Here is a 15,623-nt window from a genome sequence, read left to right on the forward strand (position 1 = left end):
TGCAGCGTATTGAATTATCTAAAATTGTGTGTAGCATATGTGTGTAAGCTAGTGTTGTACTCGTGTATGTAGTTAGTATGTAGAAATGTACTATGTGTTGTAGCTATGTGTGTAAGGTAGTTATGTAGCGTATGTGTGCTAAAGCTATGTGTGTAGGTTATGTATGCTAGCCTATGTGCTAAAGCTATGTGTGCAGGTATGTAATAAGCTATGCTGTTAAAAGCTATGTGGCAGGTACTGCTAATTAAGGGCTGTTAAAATCCACCCGAACTCGAATCGGATCGCCGATTCTCTTTCCCATCCGATCCTCGATATTGTTCCCCTGTATTTCGACTTCCACTTCGATACCACTTTTTCCTCAAGGGAGATGGCCGGCACTACGTAGTGCGTGCGTGCGTGCGTGTATCTGTCCGTCTCTCTGTGTCTGTCTTTGTCTGTCTGTCTACCTACCTACCTACCTGTCTGCCTGTCTCTCTGCCTCCCTACCTGCCTAGCTGCCTTCATTCCAGCCCACCTGCCCACTTTCCTACGTAGGTATATATGTATCTGCCGCACAGGTGGCATGAATTTGTGGGCTTAAACTAAACTTGTGCGTATCCCGTGTCCCTGCCTTCTTGCTCTTCGTGTCTCCGTGTGTGCTCCCATGCTCATGTTTCTACCTGGTCTCGTTGACCCGTGGCCCCACTGCCACGCGTGCATTCGTTGGTTCGTTTCAGAAGTCACACGTGCCGTACCGTGACAGCAAGCTGACACGTATTCTACAGGAGAGTCTGGGAGGCAATGCACGCACCACCATCGTCATCTGCTGCTCGCCCGCCGCCTACAACGACTCTGAGTCCAAGTCAACACTCATGTTCGGACAGAGGTCAGGGCAGCTTTGGGTCCAGTCAGTTAGTGTCCATGGCTTGATTATGTCACCATTAAAAACGATGTGTGCTAAGTGAAATCATGTGACTTATGTGAAGAAGTATAACATAGACACAATTTTCATGGTAAAATTTAAACAACCCCGCAACAACAAACTTTGAAATTCGCTGAGATAAAGAAGAAGATAATGGTTCATCATCATCAGGGTGTCATATTCATCTGGACGTTGGCTACCACAGGTCGCCACTGTGTTCTATCGTTTGTCGTCTGTAAGAGACCGGCAGCAGTATGTCCCCCTCCGACAGTCCTCACCAGACTGTCTATATATACTGTCGACTTGGTCTGCCTCTTGGTCTCACCTTCAATCCTGCCGGTCACACATACACTCTGCAACTGCTGCTCTCATTATATGACCCAAGACGTGAAGCTGTCTCTGCTTCATCTGTCTCAGCAACTTCCTAGATATTTCCATTCTCCTCAGGATCTCCTCATTAGTTATCCTCTGAGTCCAAGAAACTTTCAACACTCTTCTCCAAATCCACCTTTCCACAGCTTCAATTCTTTTCTCCATCACTTTGCTTATGGTTCAAGATTCACATCCTTAGAACAACTTAGACCACACATAACACTTAAAAAATCTCTTTCTTGTACTAATTGATATTTTAGAGTTTGTTACCATCTTTATCTCACTGAAAGCACTCTTTGTTATTGCTATTCTTCACTTTATCTCCTCTTCACATCTTCCGTTTTTCATTACTAAACTTTCCCAGTAGGCAAATTTATCCACCTGTTTTACTTTGCCTCCCTCTATCGTAATATGACATGTAGGCACTTTGTCTCTCCTTGATATTACCATTACTTCTGTTTTTAGCTCAGCTGACAAAGTCAGATGCAGCTTGTAGAATCGCATGATTGTCCGTGCAAGATGAGCGCTGTCGCTATGCGGCACTTGTTTATATATATAATATTATATATATATACTGATAACATGGCATACCATTTGATCCTGGAGGTACTGGTCTTCAGTGGACATCTTGAGGTTGTCATGATCATGGCAAATATATCATAGGGGTTAGCAGGTGAGTGGAGTTGGAGGACTGGCATCTGTGCTCCGTCCTGAAAGATGAATTATTATTCTGTTATCACAAGCATTGTGGTTACTTACATTTGAACCGATATTAACGAGTAATGGCTAATAAAAATGAATTGCTCCATGTCATCAGTTATACAGTGTTGCTATTGTATTATTTGTTATGCTAGTCTCCTAGTCTCCTAGTGTACTAGTTCTACATTGCACTTTCGGTAGTTTTTTACATTACAGGCCCTGTCCCTGCAAATCCTTCTTAGCTAAGCGTGCTCAAACAGAGGCACACATCTGATACAATATTGAATGATGTGTGTGTACTTTTCAATGCATGAATGTGTAAACAGTTACAGAGAGATGCTGCAGCATCATATATGTTAAAATGTTATTATACATGATTACTGTCAAAAACATGCAGGTACAGAATAAATTTATCTGACGGCAAAAATTTATGCAGAGATTTCGAAACCTTGAGGCACTGGTAGACTGGTGCCGGTATCGTTCTGGCCTGGGGTCATAGCAGATGCTATCTTTCCTGCGAACACTGTGGAGTGCTTCTGCCTTCATCGGAGACCCCTTGAAGGCGTTCGCTCGGTGGAACGTTTGAAGTACCTGTATGATATAAAGAAATGTTCTCTGGTTGATATTTTGACATTATAAATTACCCTACTTAGATAAAATAATACTAATCATCGGTTAAGATCTTCCCAGTCTGACAAAAGCATGTCAGTCCATGCAGAATGGCTCCAACATGCTTACAGTGGGCCGTCAGTGCTGATGGAGATGTCTACTTTGTAGGCAGCAGACTTTTTCATCTCCGCCCAAATTATGGCTACAACATACGTTTGACCATGCGAGAGGGCTGCACGCATGGAGCGCACATATCTGGGAACAAAAGAAAAAGAAAAAAGAACATTTTTATTGCATTTATATTATATCGTTCGTCAGAGTTGGGGGGGCAAGAATGTAAATATACCCCAATCTGGCCTTCTGATAAGCGTGATGGAGGTCATGGTGGGATACCAGGGTAGGTATGGAGTTGGATGTAGATATGGTGTGCGGAAGCCCAAGTGGCTGAGTTGCTTCGCAAGCGCCATCTGGCATTTTAGTACCGATACAACCCCATTGCCCGCCACTTGTGTGGGGGAAGTGTCACCATCTGACATGCTCTACACACACTCGTTTGTTTTGCAGGGCATCACCGAGCGCTTTGTCTCGAGTCCGGAGGAAGTGATGGAGACAATTGACGAAGGCAAAGCCAATCGTCACGTTGCTGTCACCAGTAAGTGGTGCCCCCTGCGTGTGCTTGCGCAAGCTTGTAGAAGTGTTTCCGATAGTGTTTTGGGATGGTGTACCTAATGCGACATCATCGCAACATTCTTTACTTTCTCAGGCTGTTGCAATGCACTGTGCTTGCTGTCTTTGCTAATGTAGCCCATACGTGGTTGTGATGTGTTTATGCATATTTAAGGATACACTAAGAAGAATAAACGTTTAATGAAGGTCTCATGAAGAGTAAACGTTTATTGACTAATGAATTAAATCAATCACACGTTTATTTATGGAGGAGATAAATCTCTATGCTCAAGCCAAAAAAATTCATGAAATTTCCAGCACCTAATTATGGATATTAATTTCCTCAATCCCCACAAAGAATCGGAAAGCAAAATTTTCGCTACAAGTTAAGCACAATATGCACCAAAATTGCACGTCAAGATTTTTCTTAAAGTTTCATATTTACCGAAAGGAACTGCCTAAAATTTATGCCATGATTGAAAATTTATGCAAATAGAGAACCATAACTTATAAAAGATGTCACTTAAAGAGATGCATGACGCTAGGTTCCTTGCATCTTTTCAGTTAAATAGGTTTAAATTACTCTACATAAAAAATTTAATTTATCAATATTTATTAGAAATATTTCTGAAATGTTTTAAAACTAAAGGCTGTATCATTGCTTACAACGACGGTGGCACCACTATTAGCCCATCTGCTTTCAAACGTGCGCATCACAACTTTTTGGATGAGGCTCCATTCCGAGGGTGTTTCTTATTTATTAATTTATGAGGAAAAGGATTGCAATATCTTATAAACAACTTTTATATACAGTTATAAATTTATAATATGGATGAATTTGTCCTAAAATAAAAATCATTCGGTTAAATAGCAGTTAAGTATAAATATAATTGCACTTTTGTGATTGGCCCTAAGTTTGTAAACGTGCACAGTAAATTGGCAGAAGGCTTTTGTCAAGGTGGCAGCACAATCGCTGGGTGTCATGTCAGCGGCTAAAAATAAACATTTCGAGACTCATTGTTATTTTGAGACAAATGTGAATGCATGATTATAGAAATTTGTAGGTATATACTATTATTTATGCACTTACTATCATAATATGTGCTAACATTCTAAGGTGTAGTATCCCTTTAATATCAAACCCTGTCATGCCTTTTTTACATCAATGTACGCGTTACCATTAAAACCAATGTAAAATTTAATTATTCCGAGTTGTAATCATGGAGAAATATCCATTTCTACATCTGCTACTGTGACAGAAATCGAAACAGAGAAATCAGCGTTTTTCGCCTTTTCACAATGATTGACCGCGTGCGTTCGAAATGGGTGAACGTATATGAAACATCTTATAGTACTTACTGCAACATATATTCGTGAATAACTGAAACCACTAAATTGGAAAAAATGTTTTGTGCATCTTGAGAAACTGTAAGAAATTACAAGGTTACCACTCACAATTTGATGCGAAACGTGCGAACGCTGCATACTGCATGACATCATTAAGCTTTGTGCCAAAACCTGGTCCTATGTTGAACCTATAACGAGGTATAAATGCTATTTTCAACTGAGTAGCACTTCAACTATCACTGGCAGTTGATAGGTTCTGGCATAATATATACCGTGTGCAAGGCTGGTTGGATCATGTCTTTGACGTCATTAGAAAATGTGTGTATAAAGGGCTACGGCTCACTGCACACGGCTTATCAAAATGCTCTGAAAGCCTACATATATGGAGAAATAAGCACGTACAGAGGTGGCACATGGTGTGCCCATACGCGCGCGCTTGTGTGTGTGCGTGTGCATGTGCATGTGTGCGTGACAGACATGTACAAGCACAGCTCACGTAGCCACTCGTTCCAAATCAACCTGTTTATCACATGTTCTATGTGCGTGTAATGTGATGTTGTGTGTGACAGACATGAACGAGCACAGCTCACGCAGCCACTCCGTGTTCCTGATCAATGTCAAGCAGGAACACCTCCTCAACCAGAAGAAGATGATCGGCAAGCTGTATCTCGTGGACCTGGCTGGCAGCGAGAAGGTGAGCATGAAGGTGAAGGGTTGAGGGCCGACACGGGACATCTGTCGTGCCCCTCAGTCATAAGCCACATTCGTGTTTGAGAGTCACCACGGCTCTACTCATGTGTCATTTTTTCTTAGTAGCTGCACTTGGCTCGAGATCGCATCACGGGAGTGCTTAGGAGTGCGTCAAGTGTGCAGTATTGCCGATATTCGTCACCAGCTGGCAGCAACCATTCCCTAAAACCCAAGAGCGTCTGAGACGTGGCAGTATAAGGACTGCATCATTAGCTCACCTTGACATCGTCAAGCTGAGCTATTGCCATGGGTCGTCGTACGTTCGTCCGTCCGTCCGTCCGTCCGTCAACATTTGGTTTCGGTCAACGATAACTCAGGAACCGTTTGACCCACATGTTTGAGATTGGGTGTAGTTGTTACTGCTATGCTCCCATATGGAACGTCCTATTTTGGAGCACGCCAGTCGGCGTACTTTCGAGTCACGGCGATTTTTTGGGAAAAATGGAAATTGCCATTAGTCAGTTCAGGTTGAACGGATTTTGCTCATTTTTGGTATGTGAATGAATAAGGGCTAGGGGTTTTGATATTTTAAAAAAAATTATGCAAATTAGGTAGGTTTATGCAATTTATGCAAGGAATCGGAGCGATTTTACTACAAGAGTGGGATGGGGAGCTGTTTCCTGTCTCATATGCGAGTAAAAGATTATGCCCTAGGGAGAAGGCATACTCGGTAATTGAACGTGAGTGTCTCGCGCTAGTGTGGGGAATAAGGAAGTATAATACGTTTCTGTACGGTCGCGAGTTCGTGGTACAGACAGATCATCATCCACTGGCATACCTCAAGACAGCTAAAGTAGCTAACGGTCGATTAATGCGATGGGCACTGTTCCTGCAACAGTACAAGGTCCGCATTGAGGCCATTAAGGATACTCTCCACGTTGTGCACGGGTATTGCTCTAGTGAAGATTAAACGTTTATTGGCGAATGAATCGAATCAATCACTTGTTTTATTTATAGAGGAGATATATCTCTATGCTCAAGCCAAAAAATTTCATGAAATTTCCAGCACCTAATTTTGTTACCACACAAATTTTTGTGTGAAAATGGTATTTTGGATATTTCTCAACTACCAGAAAGAGTGAGAACACAAAATTTTTGCCACATGTTAAGCACAATATGGACCAAAATAGCGCGTCAGTATTTTTCTTTAATTTTCATATTTACCGAGAAAACTCGAAAAAACTGCTTAAAAATCAAGTTGTGTTAAAATAGAAAATTTTAGCGAATAAAGAGGCATAACAAATAACAATCCCTGACGCGCTTTTTTACCACAATTATGTTACCATTAAAACGAGTTCAAAATTAAATTTATCCGAGTTGTAATCACAGAGAAATATCCATTTATACATCGGCTACTATGTCAGAAATCGAAACGGAGAAATGAGGGTTTTCTATTTTTCACAATGAGTGGACCGCCTGTGTGCAAAATGGGTGAACGTATGTGATATATCTACTGTTAGTACTTACTGCGACATATCCATGACTAACTGACACCACTAAATTGGTAAAATGTTCCATGCACCTTGAGAAATTCTGAGAAATTACGAGGTTACCATCGCAGAACGCGCGAACTTCGCTCATCCTGACGTCACAAAACTAATATCAACAAACGCGCGCCTTGCGTACCGGCCGCACTACAGTAAGGTGTGTTGCGAGGTGTTAGAACTATTTTGGGCGTGGGATACTTGTTGGATCACTAGCAGATGTACATGAATGTACACGAATACATGTAATGACAGCTGTAGCAGGGTTGACGCTGAATGATACTGGCTTATTTATTACTAGTGAATATCGTGGTTGTATCGTGTCTCTGACGTCATAATGACGTCAGCCGCTGCTTACTACACATGTACGTGGGCAAGCAAAAACGCTCTGACGGTTCATTTGTACCCTTATATAGAGACATGAGTATGTACACAGGTGGCACATAGTGTTAGCCATCGAATAAAGTTGAAAACGAAAAATCGATAAAATTTCTTGCACAACGTGGAGAGTATCCTTAAGGGAGCCGTCAGTGTGGGGGCCGATTACCTCAGTCGACTCTTTGCGGGTGATTAAGTTATGCGGGAAAGTCACGCAGAAGGACGGGGCGAGGGGGAGTCTTGATTATATGTAAGAACATAGTTGTAATTGGGGCGTATGTCACAAGTGACAGAGTTTAGACAAGCGGCGTGACCTAGACGGACTTGCGGCCCCGGTTTTTGCGCGCAGCGCACAGCTCGCGGCAAAGCCGCGCCCCAACGCGAATACGCCGCCCCCTTTTTGTCCACTTATATGGAACACAGATCCACTGCTACTACCTGTGTGTTCCTGTGTGTGTAGCAGAGACCTGAACTATCTCTATGGAACACAGATCCACTGCCACTACCCTTGTGTGGGTTTAACGAGTTTATCACTTGTGCCCTGATGACCTGAGGTTAACAAGTGTGTGTATTGCTTGCAGGGCGAAAACCATCAAGAACTGTGTGACGGTGAATGAGGAGCTGACGGCGGAGGAGTGGAAGCGGCGCTACGAGCGCGAACGCGACAAGGTGCTGCGCCTACGCGTGCAGCTCGCACGCGCCGAGGCAGAGCTTGCCAGATGGCGTGACGGTATGTGTCCGGGCGTAGGGGGAATTCCAGGGTGGAATCATAGTAGATTGAGAGTGAGATGAGGAAAGCAGCGAGTGTGTGAGATAGGAGACAGAGAGAAAACAAGAGAGAAGGGAAGAGAAGGAGAGCAAGGGGAGACAGACAGAAGAGAGGAGCCAAAGAAAGAGAGAGAGAGAACGAGCAAGAGAGACAAGGGGAGAGGGGGAGAGAAGGGAATAAGAGATAGATAAAAGAGAGACAGGGAGAAAGAGAGAGTTAGAAGGAGAGAGAAGAGAAAGCGCGTGAGAGGGAATGGGAGAGAGCAAATTGAGACACGAATAAGGTGTCCCCGAATAACCCTAACCCTAAACATATAGACGAAGTGGTACTGCTGTCGTGACAGGTGAGAGCGTGCCGTCGGGCGAGCAGGCTAACCTGAAGGACACAAGTGAGCTTCCTGTGGCAACGGAGAGCAGCGACGCCATAACAGCCAGCATTGTCAGCAGCAACATCACTGACGAAGAGAAGAGCAAGTTCGAGGCTGAGCGCAGCAAGCTCTACATGCAGCTAGATGAGAAGGTAGGTGCGACAAGAGAGAGTAGTGGGAGAGGAAAGGGTGGGCAGGAGATAGGGAAAGAGCAAATGGAGGAGATAGAGAGGGGTCAGATAAAGGAGACAGGGAGGGGTAGAGCAAGCCCTACATGCAGCTGGTTGAGATTGTAGGTGCGACGAGAGAGAGAGAGAGAGAGAGAGAGAGAGAGAGAGAGAGAGAGAGAGAGAGAGAGAGAGAGAGAGAGAGAGAGAGAGAGAGAGAGAACGTGATCGAATAGTGGTCGCGTATATGATCGGTATTGAACGCGTATCAGCGGCATATAGAAATTGCACAAGATTGATTTACGTATGTAAGTAAAATGACATCTTTAATATTCATCCACTAAGCTAACGTAACACCCATGAACCAGGCATAACGTGTAAATAGGGTGTACGCGCAATCAACATAACTTACGATTCCGAGATGATGGGAACAACTGTGATGGCAACAGTAGTCTGCACGACGACGCTGAGTTAGCAAATAGTAGAGACGTTGAGAACAGAAGTAAAACCGAGGAGAGACGAACTGAGCGAACAAAGGCGTTTCTTGTTTATATACGCGCGTCGTTCTCTATTGTCTTAGGTTATGGTCACGCGGGCATGGGTAGCGCTCTCATTGGCCGACACGCATAGGCGTTTCGCGGGACCCACGTGCTTGTTTAAACAAAGACTATTTACCTTATGGGGTTTTAACAAATACCCATTCCCTAATTTCCATTAGCATTAAATTGTACCCACATTTCTGTATTACAAGGAGGGTTAAACATGGATTTGTTGATTGTTAACAAAGGACTGAACTGCTTTTGCTATTAGAGCCGCCTTCACCCGCCCCTCCCCCCACTTTCTGCACTTCCAACATTCTCTCTGCCAGCGTCCTCAGAACGAAAACAGCATTTCCACTAACATATTCATACTGTTCATTTGAAATTTCTAGCCTGAACTTACATCTTACTTTAGCAATCTTAATATTAACTTAGCCGCATCGCTCATAATGCTAATGGTACGATGTTTTTTTGCACTCTAGAGCGCCTTGCCTTTTTTTATTGGTATAAATATGAATTTATACATCTGCTCCACTATTGCACCGGTTTCATATATCATATTTGCTAAGGTTTTCAACTGCAAAATCTCCCAACGCCTCCGACATCTCAATCGCTATGTCATCCACTCCGACAGCTTTTTCTGCCTTCATTCTCTTTATTGCAGCTACAACTTTCCTATTTTAAAATTGTTGGTCCTTCCTCATTATACACAAGATCCACCACTTCTGCTTTGTCATCACTGAATAACTCTCTTATGTACTCACTCCACCATTCCATTGCCAATGTCCCGTCTTCTCTCATTATGGCTACGTTAGTTATATTTGATATTTTTGCCTGTTACTTTCTCAACTCTTTCGTACATCATTCTCTGGCACATTGCCGAACATTTTCCTGAACAAATGTTCGTCCGAACAAATGTTTTTGTCTGGCAATGTGCGGGTGAACAATTGCTGAGCGCACATTGCCGAACATTTTCCCAAACAAATGTTTGTCCGAACAAATGTTTTTGTCTGGCAATGTGCGGGTGAACAATTGCTGAGCGCACATTGCCGAACATTTTGCAGCGAAGAACCTCGTGGTGCCGTCTAGTAGCTGTGTTGTAAAGAGTCACGTGATCAGCGCATGATTGGGCACCAAAATCATGTGACCACATATCGTGCTGCTATTGGTTACTACTTTACAAATGTTCCTAGAATTGTTCGACATTCAGCGCACATTGACGAACATTCGACGAACAATGTTCGAGATATCAAACATTTCCGATCTTCAGAAACATTGTTCGGAACAAATGTTCAGCGACTTTTTTCACCGCACATTGCCGAACATTTCATGGAACAATGCTGCGATAATGTTTTTGAGCAAAATGTTCGGCAATGTGCGCCGGGCTTTATTTTTTCAGTTCATCATATTTATTTCTCACTTTGGTGTTATATTAATTCGTGAGTTCATCTCCCCTTAGCAGCTCAAGATGTATTTTGCGTTTGTTATGCTTCTTCTTTATTCTCTTCATCTTCTCTTAATCTTATATATATAGTTATTTGTGGTGAGTTACAGTGTCATTGAGACTTTCATTTTTAAAGTGCATTCAGGTCATTGGTTAATTGTCTCCTGATCATGTACATGCTGAGATGCCTCCTCCCCATCTTATGTTCGTCTCTCACTGATGAATTCTTCAGCTAATGGTGTGAGTCACTTTCTGATTTACCATAGGTGAGCAAGACAGGTGCGGAGGGATCGGTGCTGGATGAAGCGAAAAACATCAACAAGTCGCTGTCAGCGCTCGGAAATGTGATCTCAGCACTGGCTGAGGGATCGGTGAGTACGCACCGCTACATTGTTACACACATAGCTGCACACATAGCTACACATATACCTACACACATAGTCGCATACCTGCACATAATATACTTATACACATACCTGCACACAGCTGTATACATAGCTACACACACACCTACACACATAACTAAACACAGCTATACACATACTAGGGCTGTAACGATACACAATTGCCTCTCGATTCGATCCCGTTCTCGATATTAACCTCTCGATTCGATCCGGTTCTCGATATTAGCCTCTCGATTCGATCTGGTTCTCGATATTAGCCACTCGATTCGATTCCTTTGATTCGATTCCCATAATATTGAAATGTTATCTTATTTTTTATATTTTCATTATTTTGCAATAATAAATTATTAGAAATTGCCAATGAATACTAAATGGTGAATAGACTAGAGAGTCTAGAGAGTATATATCATAGAGATGTATACTATTTATACATCTCTATGGTATATATACACTGCACAGTCGCTGAGTAAAATTGGTGAGTAACACTCGACAGTATATAGCGTAGTGCCGCCATCTATTGGAGGGAAAAAGTGGTATCGAAGTGGAATCGAAAATACAGGGGAAAATATCGAGGATCGGATCGAGGGAAGAGAATCGCGATCCGATTCGATTTCGGTGGATTGTTACAGCCCTAATACATACCTGCACACATAGCTTTACACATAGCTTATTACATACCTGCACACATAGCTTTACACATAGCTACATACATACCTACACACATAGCTTTACACATAGCTACATACCTACCTACACACATAGCTACACACATAGCTACATTTCTACATACATAACTACATACACAGGTACATACATAGCTACACACATAGCTACACACATAGATACATTCATACCTGCATATGTAGCTAAATACATAGCTACACACCTACATAGTAGCTACATAAACAGATACATACATACCTAAATATATAGCTACATACACAGATACATACATGGCTACGTACACAGATACATACATAGCTACATACATAGCTACACACTTACATACATGGCTACATACACAGATACATACATAGCTACACACATACATACATAACTACATACACAGATATATACATAGTACATTAGGTTTTATAATGCCCTACACAGCCAAACTAATACATAATGCACATGTACATACGCTATATAAAATAGTACACTACATGGCTGGAATACATAGTTGATTCATAGCCTGTCTGCTGCCTGCCTGCCTTGCCTGCCTGCTTCGCCTGCTGCCTGCTGCCTGCTGCCTGCTGACTGCCAGCTGCTGCTGCCTGCCTACCTCCCTACCTACCAGTCTAACTACTGCCTGCCTACTTACTGTACATTACCTATCCTATCGCCCCGTTCGAGGTTCCGATAACTTACTTACCCATATACATGTACCTGCCTGCTACTTGCTTTATTACTACGTCAAGATGTCCCGCCTTTACGATGGATGAAGCGCCAAGGCCTACTTTAGCGTCTAGGGTATGCATGGTGTGGCTGTGTGTCAGGTGATCTTATTCTGTGTCCCTGTGTGTGCGTGCGGGTGCGTGCTGTTCGTGCGTGCGTGCGGTGCGGCTGTGCCGTGCGTTTCTGTGTCTGTCTTTGTCTGTCTGTCTACCGTACTACCGTACCTGTCTGCGTGTCTCTCTGGCCTCCTTGAGCTTCCTGCCTAGCTGCCTTCATTCCAGCAACGCTGCCGCACTTTGCTACGTAGTATAATATGTATCTGCCCGAAAGGTCATGATTATTGTGGTTAAAACTAAACTTGTGGTACCGTGTACCCTGCCTTTGCTCTTCGTGGTCTCTGGTGTGTGTCCATGGCTCATGTTTACTGGTCTCGTCTGACTACCGTGGCGCCCACACTAGCCAGACGTATTCGTATTCGTTTCAGATCAAGTGGCGTAAGCGTGATCAGGAAGCTGACACGTATTCACAGGAGAGTCTGGGAGGCAATGCAGCAACACAAGTCGTCTCCTGCTGCTGCGCGCGGCCGCCTACACGACTCTGAGTCAAAGATCAACATCTCATGTTCGGGACAGAGTAGGTGCAGCTTGGGTCAGTAGTTAGTGTCCATGGCACTTGATTATGTCCCCATTAAAACGATGTGATGATAATGCTGAAATCATCGTGTGTAATTATTGAAGAAGTTTATCTCCACATAGACGACGATATTTCTCATGGTAAATATTTAAAGCAACCGCCGCGCAGACAACAAGTTTGAAATTCGATGAGATCAGAAGAAGTCAAGTATAATTCGGCTTGATCATCATTAGGGTGTCATATTCATGCTGGACGTCTGGCTATCCCAGTCGCTCACTGTGTTTGAGCTACATCTCGTTTGTCGTCTGTAAGGACCTCCGCAAGCAGTATGTCTCCCTCCGACAGTCTCACCAGATCATGTCTATATATACGTCGATTGTCTGCCCTCTGGTCTGCACTTCAATCCCTGCTGGTCACAGCATACACCTGCAAACTGCTGCTCTCATTATATGAGCGCACCTGTACGTGAAGCTGTCTCTGCTTCATTGTCCAGCAACTTCTAGATATTCGCATTCTCCGCTCAGGATCTCCTCACTTAGTTATACTCTGAGTCCTTAGGAAATCAACCTCTTCTCCAAATATCCACCACCTTCACAGCTTCAATTCTTTTCTCCATCACTTTGGCTTATGGTTGCAACGATTCTACATCGCGTTAGAACAACTAGACAAGACTAACACTTAAAAAACTTTTTGACTAATTGATATTTTAGAGTGTTGTTACTCATGTGCTTTATTCTCACCGTGCAATCAGCACTCTTTGTTATTGTATTTTTCATCTTTATTCTCTTCACATTTTCCGTTTCATTACTAAACTTTCGCGAGTAGGTCAAATTTATCCAGCTGTTTGTTACTTTGCTCCCTCTATCTAGTTAATATGAAACTGTAGGCATCTTGTTCGTCTCCTTGATATTATTCGGATTACTTCTGTTTTTTAGCTCAGGTGACTAAAGTCAAATGCAGCTGTAGAAATCGCACTGATTGTCCTGTGCATCGTCTGGCGTTGGTGATCCGTTTCTGTGCGTGCTGGCGTTCAACAGTTGGGCAGAAATCTTAACCGTCGACGTACTGTCGCCTTAATATATGGGGAGTCGGGGGGGGGGTGGGATGGTCTGAAAACGCAATGGTGGATGTTGAATTTTGGGACTCAAGGGGCAATAGTCAGAGATGTTTCATATCGGAGGGGGAATATTCCTTTAACTTACGGTATAGAGGAAATACGGAATTGGCGGGCACAAGATCTCAACTGGCTGGACTACATCTTAATATTTGATATATGTGTTGATGGGAGGAAACATCACTCGTTTAGCGCAAAATGGAGTCTGACAGGTCAGAGGAGGCCAGTCGGGGAAAGGTCCAGGTATCAGACATTTTCTGAGGTACATGGTTAACGGACCGAGTGGCCGCAATTCTTTTGTTCAGCGCTGACCATTAGCTCGTACTTTCTCGGTGTCGTCTGTACGTTTCTAATCAATTTATTAAATAAGGAACATGAAAATACGTGCTTCGCTGCACGTGCGAGAGTAAGTGTCTGATAAGCTTTTGAACTCAGAGGAGCTACACTCGATGGTTCTTATACATGTAGGTATTCCTGGTGATCGAATAGTGGTCGCGTATCTGATCGGGTTATTGAAGCGTAAGCGGCATATAGAAATTGGCAAAGCAGAGATTGATTTACGTATGTAAGTAAGATGACATTCTTTCATATTCATTCCACTAAGCTAACGTAGACACCCATTGAACAAGGCATACAGTCGTAATAGGGTGAGCGCAATTCCCTCTTCTTCTCCGTCTCTCCTGTTTTCTGTCTTTTCTTTCTTGTTCTGCCTCTCTCTAGTGCTCCTCACTTGTCCTTCTCCGTCTCTCTTATTTTGCGTCTCTCCTCCTCCGTCCGTCCTCTTTCCTCCTCTCTTCTCCTCCTTTTCCCTCCCTCTGTCGGTCCTCTCTTTCTATCATACATAACTTACGATCCGAGATGATGAACAAACTGTGATGCGGCAACAGTAGTTCTCGCACGACGACGCTCGCCGTTGAGTTAGAAATCTTAGAGAGCGTTGAGAAACCCCCCCAAACACTCGAAGTAAAACGGCGAGGAGAGACGAACTGAGCGAACAAAAGGGTTTCTTGTTTCATATACGCGCGTCCGACTTCACTTCTTATGTCTCTAGGTCATAGTCACGCGGGCATGGGTTAGCGCTCTCATTGGGCGACCACTCTCGCATAGGGCCGTTTCGCAGGCCATCGTGCTTGTTTAAACATAAGACTATTTATCCTTGATGGGGTGTTTACAAATACCCTTCCCTAATTTCCATTAGATTAAATTGTACCCACATTTCTGTATTACAGAGAGGGGTTAACAGTGGATTTGTTCGATGTTAACAAAGGACTGAGACGTGCTTTTGGGCTATTTAGAGCGCCTTCACGATCCGCGGCTGCCCCTTTGCTGTCACCTTCTAACTATTCTTCTGCCAGCGTCTGCAGAACGAAAACTAGCATTTCAACTAACATATTCATGACTGTTCATGATTTGAAATTTCTAGCCTGAACTTACAGTCTTACTTGCAATCTTCTATACTTAAATTAGCCGCATGTCATTATATTGGTAATGGTACGTATTGTGCTCTTTTGCAGTTCACTATCATGCACGCGCCTTGTCCGCTTCTTTTATTGGCTATATATGAGATTTATACATCTGCTCCACT

At 43.2% G+C, this 15,623-nt stretch overlaps 1 protein-coding gene across 1 annotated transcript in view; it reads left to right on the forward strand.

Moving 5' to 3' along the window:
- The first annotated feature begins 225 nt into the window (after positions 1–225).
- LOC106813455 (kinesin heavy chain-like) overlaps positions 226–15,623 on the forward strand; it is a 42,952-nt gene continuing 27,554 nt past the window's right edge. Inside the window, exons 1-4 of the mRNA XM_014817587.1 lie at positions 226–234; positions 717–865; positions 7,788–7,936; positions 8,319–8,494. Of these exons, the coding sequence (XP_014673073.1) occupies positions 226–234; positions 717–865; positions 7,788–7,936; positions 8,319–8,494 (483 nt within the window). The remainder of the gene's footprint in view (positions 235–716; positions 866–7,787; positions 7,937–8,318; positions 8,495–15,623) is intronic.

The sequence above is a fragment of the Priapulus caudatus genome, unplaced genomic scaffold (assembly GCF_000485595.1).
Source record: "Priapulus caudatus unplaced genomic scaffold, Priapulus_caudatus-5.0.1 Scaffold776, whole genome shotgun sequence".
NCBI classification, from domain to species: domain Eukaryota; kingdom Metazoa; phylum Priapulida; class Priapulimorpha; order Priapulimorphida; family Priapulidae; genus Priapulus; species Priapulus caudatus.